The sequence below is a fragment of the Dipodomys ordii genome, unplaced genomic scaffold, assembly GCF_000151885.1.
Source record: "Dipodomys ordii isolate 6190 unplaced genomic scaffold, Dord_2.0 Scaffold14, whole genome shotgun sequence".
Lineage (NCBI taxonomy): Eukaryota > Metazoa > Chordata > Mammalia > Rodentia > Heteromyidae > Dipodomys > Dipodomys ordii.
The window spans coordinates 4428230-4440556 of NW_012267230.1; the positions used below are offsets into that span (position 1 = coordinate 4428230).

Genomic DNA, 12327 nt, shown 5'->3' on the forward strand with positions numbered 1-12327 from the left:
TGTGTGTGTGTGTGTGTATGTGTGTGTACGCACATCTGTGCGCGTGGGCATGTACACATGCCAGTTCTAGGGCTTGAGCTCAAAGCCTGGGCACTATCCCTGAGCTTTTGTGCTCAAAGATGGTGCTTTACCACTTGAGTTCCTGGGTTTTTTTTTTGTTTTTTGTTTTGTTTTGTTTTTTGCTGGTCGTGGGGCCTGATCTCTGAGCCTGGGCACTGTCCCTCAGCTCTTCAGCTCAAGGGTAGCTCTCTACCACTTGAGCCACAACTCTACTTCCTGCCTTTTCTGCTTATGTGGTGCTGAGGAATCGAACCCAGGGCCTCATACATGCAAGGCAAGCACTCTACCACTGAGCCACCTTCCCAGCCCCTGGTTTTGTTTTTGTTTTTGTTGTTGTTATTGTTCATTTGTTTGTTTGGTAGTTAACTGGAGATAAGAGTCTCCTGGACTTTCCTGCCCAGGCTGGCTTTGAACTGTGATCCTCAGACTTCAATAGGAAAGATTACAGGCATGAGCCACCAGCGCACAGAGTCCACATTTACATTTGCCCAGGATTTGAATCCACACATTAGTCTACAATAGACATAGACGTGTCCTAAGCTGTACTTGATAGGTATTTAATTCTCCTTGTCAAGGGTGGTTTTTGACAAGGATTCTCCCTTGCCTGCTGGCCTCAGAAATTAACATCCATGTCTCCTCTCCCTCAAAGCTGTAACAATGAATATCATCTACACAGAGCAGAGAAAAATGGGAATGTCACCCCCAATCACGGAGGAGAAACCAAAGGCAAAAAGAAAAGCCTTGTGATCACCAATGGAAGAACAGTGGCATAAGTTACAAAAGCCCGTCGCATCCCCTACTCTTTTCATCCGCCCAGACACATTTCCATTCTCTAAAGCAGATGCACAAGAAGCCTTTGCATCAGGCCTTATTTACGGCCTCAAAGCCGAGGCAAGCATGTCACCTTGTAAAATGCAGAGGAACGGCATGTATCCATACTAATGTCGACGTCGTCTTCCAACTCCCCTCGCTGAGGTGTAGTGAGGATAAATGAGAGACAGGGAGGCAGAGGTGCAGAGGCCAAGGGCAGTCACCAGACACATGCCTGCCCGTGGCAGCCGGCAGCTGTCTTGGCTCCAGGGTATGAGGCTGGGGCTGAGCAGCCTCCTAGGGAGGTAAGGTAACAAATGCTCATAATTAGAGCGAATTATCTTCCTTGGAAAATAAGCAAATTATTTTCCAATTTAATGAATAAAGACACTTCTAATTAGCTCCAGGAGAGAGATCTGCTTTCAAATTTCAGTAGTTTAAACTCTGTGGGCTGTGTGTTACTGTGGTTTTTTTTTTAATGTTCCACCTTCATGGTTTATTTTACTGTCTTCATATGAGGGAATTTTAGGATATGAGATACAAACACTGAGATGATTCAGATAAACGGTGTGTGTGTGTGTGTGTGTGTGTGTGTGTGTGTGTGTGTGTGCGTGTGCGTGTGCGCACGTGCCTGGATCAAGGCTTTCACTTTAGAACTTGAGTGCTGTCTCTTAGCTTTTTTTGCTCGAGGCTAGTGCTGTACAACTTGAAGCCATCTCCACATGTGGCTCTTTTTATTGAGGTTAATTGGAGATAAGAGTCCTATAGACTTTTCTGCACGGCTGTTTTTGAACCTGGACCTTCAGATCTTAGCCTCCCGAACAGCTAGGATTACAGGCGTAAACCATCCGTGTGTGGCTGAACACTCATTTCAAACAAAACATCTGGGGTAACTGGCCCTCTGAGAGATCCTGTGCCTTACCCAAGGGACCACAGCTGCTCTGCTGTCCCCTGGGACTGGATCCCTAGCCCTTGGCATCACCAACAAAGGAAGGGCCTTGCCGGATTGGTGCCACCGCTTGGACTGGCTCTGCTTCCCTCCTGCGCCCTCCCCTCCCGGCAGCTCAGGCCCCACCATCTCTCACCTGCCCCAGTGCTGCTCCTGCCGGGGAGGTAGCCTGGTCTAGCCCCTCTCAATCCCTTCCACTTGTGCGTGGGGACTATAGATGTGTTGTCTGTAACCAGCCTCTGGGTCTACTCTGACTCCTCAGGCCGACAGCCAGAGTGGGGTTGATTGGAATGGGAGAGCTGTTTTCTAGCTCCTGCTCTAAAGCATCGGGAATCACAAGGACTTCATCAACCAGATCTCCCGAGCCCTCGACTTTGGCTCTTCGGGTTGGTTGGTTTTGTTTGTGTGTTTAAATTAATAAGCTTTCACATTAGAGCAAGTTTTAAGCCTACTGCACATCACAGGGGCATATTGGCTTGGGTTCTTTCTCACCCTTAAACCCTAGGCTGCTTGCCGTGTGTGTGTGTGTGTGTGTGTGTGTGTGTGTGTGTGTGTGTGTGTGTGCGCGCGCTGGTAGTGAGATTTGAACTCAGGGCCAAGGCTGACATTCTACCACTTGAGCCAGCCAAATCTTCAGTTCTTTTTTTGCCCCCCAAAAATAGTTTTGGTGCCAGTACAGGGGTTTAAACTCAGGGCCCTGGATTCTTGGCTTGGCTTTTTTTTTTTTTAATTCAAGTCTGGTGCTCTTTCACTTGAACCACAGCTCTACTTCCAGTTCTATGTTTTAAGGTGGAAAAGAACACGCACGCACACACATTCATGTACCGTTGTAAGTGGTTGTCACTGGATCACATGAAGTCAATTTCACATCCATTCCTTCTGGCATCCTGCTCCATCCAGGAGTCTAACCCCCCGGGCAAATAGCTCTGATTACTCAGCCGGGATTAGCCCTGCCCGCCCTCTCTCTGCTCTGCCTCCCAGAACCCACCCTGTGTTCCTGGGGTCTGCCATTCGGATTAGCTGGTTCTGGGTCAGGAGGAGGAAGTCCGTCTCCTGTTGAGCAGACTGAGAGCTCAGGTCCCTGCCTTGGGAGACTCAGTCCCCACTACCTGCCTTTCAGTAAGCTGCCTTCTGCTCCTGACTCTGCGTGTTCCCTGTTCACAGGCCATGTGCTGTAGCATTCTCACAAATGGCTCCCTGAGCATGTCATTGGGCAGCTTAGAAGATACAGTGAGAGTAACAGTATGCAGTGACTCCATGTTATATCGTGTGTGTGTGTGTGTGTGTGTGTGTGTGTGTGTTCTGTGCTAGTATCGGGGCTTGAACTCAGGGCCTGAACATTGACCCTTAGCTTTTTCCCACTCAAGGCTGGTGCTCTACCATTTGAGTCACACCTCCACTTCCAGCATTCTGATGGCTAATTAGAGATAAGGGTTTCTTGGATTTGTCTACCCGGGCTGCCTTCCATCCATGAACCTCAAATCTCAGCCTCCTGGTTTTAGGACTTAAAAACCAAGGCACTGTGGTTCAACTCCTCCTTGACGGTGACTTTAAACAAGACTCCCTGCAGAATCAAGGTCTCCCTTCAAATGCTCGATTTGCCAAGGAAAACAACAATTCTCTCTCAATTTGCCCATTTTCTATAACAGGGGTGATTGCTGCTAGTTCACATCTGTAGCATCACCTGTGTGGGGAGTTTGGGGGTTCCACGCCCCCTGCCTTCGTTTGGCACCCATTAAAGTTTATGTGTATGCACACAGCGGAAGGCATTTTTTTGTGGAAAGCATTTTGTCTAATTCCAAACAATTTAATAGAAATGTAATTCAACGGGGAGAATCGTGGTCCGTCAGCCCTTTCAGAGTGTAGATAATGTTGCAGATTAAAAGCCAAAGCTGTGTTCATTATAGTCAAATAACAAGAGTGTGTGAATTACCATTTTCTTTGCCGATGGTCTATTTTAAAAGTGGCCCATTTTTCCCATTATAATAATAGGCTACATTTTCTTAAAATTATTTGATTATGATTGGTCCTGTCTATTCAGTTTGCAAATAAAAAAGCTTTTGCAGCACTCAACTCCCTGTTCCCAAACAGCCTGAAGCTCTGATTCTGTTTTGAACTGCTACAGGTCAGACCCTGAGGAAGCTGGAAAGAATCCGATCCTGCTCCCAGGAAAGAAAAGAGGTAACAGACTTGGGGGGGGGCGGTGGGAAACAACTCTGTTTGAAAGACTTGAGGGGTTCAGCTTGGTGAATAGGCATTCCAGGACTTCCTTTCTTCCCTCTCAGACCAGAAGAGAACTGACAACTGGACCTGCTGGCCAGTGTCACTTGTAAATAACATTCTCTTACAGAGTGGATAGGTTAGCTTTGTGTCCCTGTGTCTTGAACCAGCATCCGGGCATTCAGACCCTTGCTTTCTGGAGCCATTTAGACTTCCTGGGGCTTCCACCTGCAGATGGGCCAGGACCAGCTGCTATGATCTGGGCCCCTGGTAACATCTGCAGTTGACTGGTGTCACCTAGGGCTGGCTGGGGGGTTTAGCCGGGGCGCCCCGCTTCTCCTCCATGGGCGGTCTCAGCCTCCAGCAGGAAAGGCAGTTTCGTCCAGGCTGTGTTCCAGCATCCAAGAGTAGGAGACAGCCAGCTGCAGGTCCATAGCTTCCATAGTGTCCCTCCCGCCTCAGATGGGGCATCTGTCAAGCTGGGGCCTGGGGCCTCAATGCGAGCCATTATCAGGGCCAGCCCATGCTCAGGGGATGGAGAAAATGAACAATTAAAAAAAAAGGAAGAGGAGCTAGGAAGGTGGCTTAGTGGTAGAGTGCTTGCCTAGCACGCATGAAGCCCTGGGTTCGATTCCTCGGTACCACGTAAGAAAAGGCCGGAGTGATGCTGTGTCTCAAGTAGTAGAGTGTTAGCCCTGAGCAAAAGAAGCTCAGGGGACAGTGCTCAGGCCCTGAGTTCAAGCCCCAGGACTGGCCAAAATAAAAAGAAGAAGAAAGAAAACAATGGGTGGGGTTGGAGGGCAGTAGGCAGGACTTGTTTTGGAGAAGGCTTTTTGTTTCTTGGTTGTTGTTGGTTTTTGTGGCAGTAGGGACTTATAGGTAAGGCTGGCCCCGAACTTGCATTCCTCCCGCCTCCTCCTCCTGAGGGCTGGGGTGGCAGGTATGTGCCACCATGCCCAGTACAAGACCTCACAGAGTGTGTGTGTGTGTGTGTGTGTGTGTGTGTGTGTGTGTGTGTGTGCATATGCTAGTCCTATGCCCAGTACAAAACCTCACAGTGTGTGTGTGTGTGTGTGTGTGTGTGTGTGTGTGTGTGTGTGTGTGCATGTGCATGTGCTAGTCCTAGGGCTTGAATTTAGAGCTTGGGCACTGTCCCTTAGCTTTTTTTTGCTCAAGGCTGGATGCTACCACTTAAGCCACAGCTCCACTTCCGGATTTTTGCTAGTTAATTGGAGATATGAACCTCTTGGAAGCCGGGTGCTGGTGGCTCACGCCTGTAATCCTAGCTACCCAGGAGGCTGAGATCTGAGGATCGCAGTTAAAAGCCAGCCCAGACAGGAAAGTCTGTGAGACCCTTATCTCCAATAAACCACCAGAAAACTGGAAGTGGCGCTATGGCTCAAGTGGTAGAGAGCTCGCCTTGAGCTGAAGAGCTCAGGGACAGCGCCCAGGCCCAGAGTTCAAGCCCTACGACTGAGGGGAAAAAAAACAAAACACACTCATGGACTTTGCTGCCCGGGCTGGCTTTGAACCTTGATCCTCAGGTCTCAGCCTCTTGAGTAGCTGGGATTACAGGTGTGAGCTACCGGCGCCCGGCTGCCCTCACGTCTTGATGGGTGGGAACAGCTTCAAAATGCTGTAGCCATTCTTGAAACCTACCCCATGGTGTGCATTGATCTGTGCTGAGCACCAAGGGAGAGCAAGGCCAGGTGTTCCGGGGACTGCAAGGCTGGGAGAACTCTGGGTGCTATAACTCATTGGGACAGCATGAGAAGTGCCCTTACAGATGGACTCAGGAAGCAAGGTGCAGGTCAGTCAACTCCACTAGCAGTATCAAGAGTAACGTTGCAAGCCAGGTGCATGGTGGTGCATGCCTGTAATCCCAGCAATCAGAAGACCAAGGTAAGAGCTCATAAGTTTGAGGCTAATCTGGGCTACATAGGGAGACCAGTTGAAAACAAAGAAAAAAAAAGGGAAAGAGGGAGTGGGGGTAGGGAGGAGAGAAGAAAGGTAGAAAAGGAACGAGGGGGGCTGGGGATGTGGTTTAGTGGTAGAGTGCTTACCTGGCATGCATGAAGCCCTGGGCTCCATTCCTCAGTACCACAGAGAAAAAGCTGCAAGTGGCGCTGTAGCTCACGTGGTAGAGCGCTAGCTTTGAGCACGGGGAGGCTGAGGGACAGAGCCTAGGGCCGGAGTTCAAGCTCTAGGACGGGGGGGGGGGAGGGGGGAGACAAAATAAAAAAAGAGGAAAGAAAAGGAAGAAGGAAGGAGCTGGTTAGGGCAGGTGTCCTTTGAAGAATGAGGAGTCACTTTTTCTAGGCCAAGAAAACAGCTTGTTCTCAGTAGGAGAGCTGAGAAGTGACAGCAGAGGCCAGACGTGACCACGGGGTCCTCTGACCACACCCCACCCCCAGGGGAGGTTAATGTGGAGTCATAACTGGGTAGCGGGTGGGGGCTGGCGAATGAAAGCACGTGGCTCCTTGCAGGTGCCCACCAGGGCGTCACGGCTTCCACACTGACACAGTGAATTGCCAAGTAACAAAGGGCATTTCCCAGGCCAGGCTGGGCCAGATGGCCTCATGACTGCTCTCTCTCTCCCATCCCTTAGCTCATTTCCTGGAGGGGCTCTCTGCAGCTCGGCTTAGAGTATGGGAGGGGGGGGTGCTCTGCTGGGCCTGGGTGCTAGGCTGTGATGGTCACCCTGTCCTCTAGTCTCCTTTCTCAGCTGGACACACAGCCAGTTTGAATTTCCTCCTGTTTCCATCCATCTACCTAGGATGAGGGCTGGCATGCTGTGGCATGCTTGGCTCGGGTGGTCTGAGGGGGCAGACTAGGTGGAGATGGCAGTTCCTTCTAGAAGGGACTTTTTTTTTTTTGTCGATCATGGGGCTTGGGTGCTGCACCTGAGCTCTTCAGCTCAAGGGAAGCGTTCTACCACTTGAGCTACAGCGCCACTTCCGGTTTTCTGGTGGTTTATTGGCGAGAAGAGTCTCATAGGCTTTCCTGCCCGGGCTGGCTTTGAACCATGATCCTCAGATCTCAGCCTCCTGAGTAGCTAGGATGACAGGTGTGTGCTACTAGTGCCGGGCTAGAAGGAACTTTTCTGGAGGCAAAAGCGGGGGTCTGTCTTCCTGTACGGAGGCAGGGGACTGGAGTAAGGGTGAGCCCAGGCCTCCTTCCTGGGATAAAGGACCAAGGGCAGAGAGAAGCATCCAGGCCTGGACCCTGTTGTGTCCACCCACCCCAAGCTAGGACACAAAATAGCAGCATCCACCTATCCATGTTCAAAAGTTAACTCAGAAATAAAATAAATTCCCCAGGCACTGGTGGTGGCTCATGGCTATAATTCTCACTACTTAGGCTGAGATCTGGAAGATGGTGGGTTTGTTTTTGTTTTTTGCCAGTCCTGGGGCTTGAACTCAGGGCCTGAGCACTGTCCCTGAGCTTCGTTTGCTCAAGGCTAGCACCCTACTACTTGAGCCACAGCACCACTTCCGGCTTTTTTCTGTGTATGTGGTTCTGAGGAATGGAACCCAGGGCTTCATGCATGCTAGGCAAGCACTCTGCCAGTAGGCCGCATTCCCAACTCCAGGATTGAAGCCAGCCTGGGCAACAAAGTCCATGAGATTCTATCTCCAAAACATCCTGCAAAAAACCTGGTTGGAGGCATGTCTTAAATGGTAGAGTGCCAGCCATGAACAAGCAATTTGAGTAAATGCACACCTTGAATTTAAACCCTAATACTGGCATAAAAAAAAAGAAAGAAAGAAGGAGGGAGAGAAAGAGAAAAAAGGAAGAAAGGAAATAAGGAAGGAAAGAAAGACAGTAATAAACCATAAAGCAAGGTTATGAAGAAGGAGTTAAGCGCGTGCTCTGTCTCCCTCTCTCTCTTTCCCTGTCTCCTGTCTCTCTCTGTCTCTGTGTCTCTCTGTCTCTGTTTCTCTCCTCTCTCTCTCTCTCTCTCTCTCTCTCTCTGGCTGGCTCTCCTTGACAACACGACTCCTAATTTCCACATTGCCAGCTACTCCCTTAGTGCCAGTTGCCTGAGAGCATTTCAGATCATTCCTCTTCTAAAAAGTGCTTGGAGCAGGAAAACAAAGGGCAAAGCTGTTTATCTCCATACCCAGGGTTAATCCTGAAAGATGTTTAAGATGGCTGCAGGCCCTCTGAGACAGGCTTTCCCTACAGGCTTCGGTTTGGTTAGAAAAACAAAGGAAGCTGCCCAGATCCCCCCCCCTCGCCCCCTCCCCCTCCCCTTCTCCTTCTCCCCTCACTGCTTCTCCTCCTCTGTCTGGCATGGCTCCCTCACCTGTTGACATCTCTCTTGCTGGCACTGTGCGCTGTACACAGGATGTCAGGTATAGACCGGGCTGTGTCACCACGAAAGGCAGGGGACAGACCAGAGGTCTGGTTTCAGAGCTGACTAGACCTGCATTCTGCTGCTTTTCCCTGTTGAGGTTGTGCAAGCTCCTCCCTGGGGGGAGGAGGGAGAAACTGATGACAGAGCCAGGGTAGGGTGCTGCGCCCCAAGAGCTTGTTTGATGACATTAAGTCCCAAAGAAGTTGTGTCTAGTCCACACCCTGTTACACATCTTCAACAGTCTGTCCATAAAGGGGCTTCCGGCTTCTCTGAGGACAAGAACTACAGAACGGTCCTTGTCCCTATGAGGCAGCAGCAAGCAGAGCTGTTGTTGGTGTAGCTGTCTCCTTTAGATGGGACACCCCAGTTTACCACCCCGGGCCTCCCACCTGCCTGATAGAAGCAGGTGCCCAGCAACAGCCTCAACCCCCCGAGTTACAATTCTCCTAACAGCTCCGTCCGTCCAAACCACTAATGTCAGAGCGAGGGTGGGGCCGGACACCAGGGTGCTGTGGGAAACGGTGCTTCCCTCGCCTTAAATAGGTCTGGTAGCTCCCGCTTGTAATCCTAGCCACTGGCAAAGCTGAGATCTGAGGAACTGTGGTTTGAAGTCCTCGGGGGAAGACAAAATCCAGGCAACTCTTATCTCCAATTAACTACTAGCCTTCAGCTAAAAAAACCCCAAAAACAAAAAATAAAAACAAAAACCTTCAGGAACTGCATCTAGGCCCTCAGTTCAAGCCCCAATAAGTAAGTAGAGAAGTAGAGAAGTCTCGCTCAACTGGACATTGTGGCTCATACCTGTAATCCTAGTTACTCAGGAAGCTGAGACTTGAGGATCCAAAGTTTGAAGCCAACCCAGGCAGGAAAGTCCATGAGACTCTTTTTTTTTGGGGGGGGGGTGGTCCGGTCGTGGAGCCTGAACTCTGGGCCTGGGCGCTGTCCCTCAGCTCTTCAGCTCAAGGCTAGTGCTCTACCACTTGAGCCACAGCGCCACTTCCGGCTTTTTTTCTTTTGGCTTATGTGGTGCTGAGGAATTGAACCCAGGGCCTCATGCCTGCAAGGCAAGCGCTCTACCACTGAGCCACCTTCCCAGCCCCTCCATGAGACTCTTATCTGCAATTAACTACCAAAAAGCCAGGAATGGAGCTGTGGCTCAAGTGGTAGAGGGCCAGCCTTGAGTATAAAAAGTTAAAGGACAGTGGGCTGGGAAGGTGGCTCAGTGGTAGAGCGCTTGCCTTGCATGCTTGAGGCCCTGGGTTCGATTCCTCAGCACCACATAAGCAAAAAAAGAAAAAAGTCGGAAGTGGCGCCCCGGCTCTAGTGGTAGAGTGCTAGCCTTGAGCTGAAGAGCTGAGGGACAGCGCCCAGGCCCAGAGTTCAGGCCCCACGACCGGACCCAAAAAAAAAAGTTAAAGGACAGTGCCCAGGCCCTGAGTACAAGCCCCAGTACTCAGAGAGAGAGAGAGAGACAGACAGACAGACAGACAGACAGATCTAACTAGTGACCAACCTGCCCAGCACCAAAGGTCCTTCTTCCCCTACCTCACCAGACCCCAATCATATATCCCCAGGTCAAGGCCTAAGGACTTGAGAGAGAGAGGGAAAGCACTTCCAGGCACGGGAAGGGTTAACAGTCATTTCTGAAAAATCTAACTGTGCTGGTCTCGGCTGGAAGTCAGTAAATACTTTCAGTTCAGCTGGTAAAAATATTCTCAGGTCGTCTCTAACAAGTATTCATGGTTCCTGCCTGTAGAGATTATATAGTGTTTATGGCCCCCTGGTCATGAATTATTAATGACTTTGAAATTGTGGTCATTGTGGTTTACTCAAAAATCATTAGAAGGCAAATTTATCATACCATGCTTTTTTTTTTAAAAAAAAGGAAGATGGCAGAGAATTCACCCAGCACAACACCCTAAGTGTCCACACTGGTGACCAGCATTCCCAGCCCTCGGGGACATGGGGCTCCTGAGCTCTGAGGAGCTTCATCTCTCCTGTGCCCTAAAGGGCTTTGAGACATCAGATCTGCCCCTTCCCCTCTCCCCCCTCCCCACAAGCCAGGTGCCCCTGGACCCACCCTGGCCCTCTCAGTGGGCTCCACAGCGCCCTCTTTGGAGGTGGTGGTGTATTACAGTACCTGGAGCAGTGCTAGATTGCAGCGAGTATCTCTTGACTTTCTCTGGGCCTGGGGATTCAGTGTGGTGGGGGTGGAGTGTATGTGTGGGGGAGGGAGGCTGAACCATCCCACTCAATCTTGGAGGATCCTGGACCTTGGCGGGGGCTCCAGAAGTCCTGATTCTGGCTGAGTGTCCCCAGGCAAGTGGCCCCAAGCAGGTCATCTCCAGGCCCTGTTCTTCACCTCTGGGCAAGCCTGCGTGGTAATGGGTTTCATCTTTTGTAGTGGAGTGGAGGTTTGAACAGTCCACTCTTGACGGTGTGCTTGGCTGAAGAGCTCACTTTGTAAAGAATGGCGAAAGCATTTAACTTGCCTGCCTAGAAAATGCCTTTAAACCACCTCTTTTCACACACACACACACGCACACACACACACAGAGCTCCCTGTTATTTGCAGAGATTTTGGGTGCTAGCCTACAGGCTTCCCTTGGTTTTTCTCAGGCAGAGGAGACAGGGGTTTCGGGAGCTAGTGAAGGTTCCTCCACCCAGGGAGAGGTTTATCCAGACAGGCACCCCCTGTGACCGCGTACCCCTTCCCCAGTGCCCCTCCATTATTACCTTGGCTTGTTACATTCTACCAGGCTTTCCCTGGTCCATCTTTAGCCTGTCAAAATAGTTCTCAACCTAGGTTCCGTCACCAGTTTGTGTGTGTGTGTGTGTGTGTGTGTGTGTGTGTCCCCCATCTCAATGTCATTCACAGACATCAGAGACAACTTCTTAATAGCCACTGACAAAATTGTGGCCAGGGATGGAGACTAGACTGACCCCACAGCATGCCAGCTCAGGCAGAGAGGAAGAGATGGGGGTGGGGTGGTGCTGATATGTCCACTTCCCACACTCGCCTATCCTGTGGCTGGATTATCATAAAAGTATCAGCCACTATGCGAGGGTGTTATTTACCATGGGCCAGGCGCTGCGGTAAGCATTTTTCACATACTACTTTTATTTTTTTATAGCGCCACTGCACAGATTAGGACTTGGCGAAAGAAGTAAATAAGCTCAGCAGCAGAAGGGCGCCTGTGTCACTTCAGCTCAAGGCTCTGACTAGGGGAGGGAGCTGCTTCTCCAGAGCCACGAGCCAGGATGCCACCCAGGGCCAAGAACAGATGAAGGGGGCGGATGTGGTGGTGCACGCCTGTAATCCCAACACTGGGAAGGCTGAGGCAGGAGGAGCGTGAGTTCCAGGCCTGTCTGGGCCCCACAGCAAGCCTGTCTCAAAAACCAAGAACCAGATGAAGGCTCTTCCTTGTCTGTCTTGCTAGTTTCCGGCTTCTGTAGCCTGCTCACATGCGACCAGCCAGCTGCCCTACTTTCACCTGGCAGAACGTGCTCCACCCCAGACTCACATCCTGCTTTCAAGAGCAGGACCAGGCCGGCCGCGTCAGCCTCAGGAAGTAGAGACAGAAGTGTCTGCAGTGCTAGGCATTCTAGACTCATAGTGAAACGGAGGAGACAGAGGGGAGAGGAGAGAGGAGGAGAGGACGGAGAGAGAGGTGGGGTGGGGGCTGTCTGTCCCACCCTGCTTTGCTTGGGGTGGCAGGGACACGGCCTCTGATGTCATGAGGACCTCTCCCCCTCCCCCCACCCCTCCAGGGGTCTCCATTGGGTTCCTATGTCCTTGACAACCCCTGCAGATGATGCCTGGAGTTCCCTGACTTCTGCCCTCGTAGCTTCGAGGACAGACCTGGGGTCCAGGCCAGCCGGGCACGGGTGCCAGCTCTGCCACTTTGAGTTGGAGGACTCTGCCTCA

The 12327-nt window shown here is 51.0% G+C and overlaps 1 protein-coding gene across 1 annotated transcript in view; it reads left to right on the top strand.

Annotated features, from left to right (window-relative positions):
- The window catches only part of Kiaa0556 (KIAA0556 ortholog), a 116467-nt gene that overhangs the window by 20007 nt on the left and 84133 nt on the right, over positions 1-12327 (top strand). The window contains exon 2 of the mRNA XM_013011138.1: positions 3945-4000. Within this exon, the coding sequence (XP_012866592.1) occupies positions 3945-4000 (56 nt within the window). The remainder of the gene's footprint in view (positions 1-3944; positions 4001-12327) is intronic.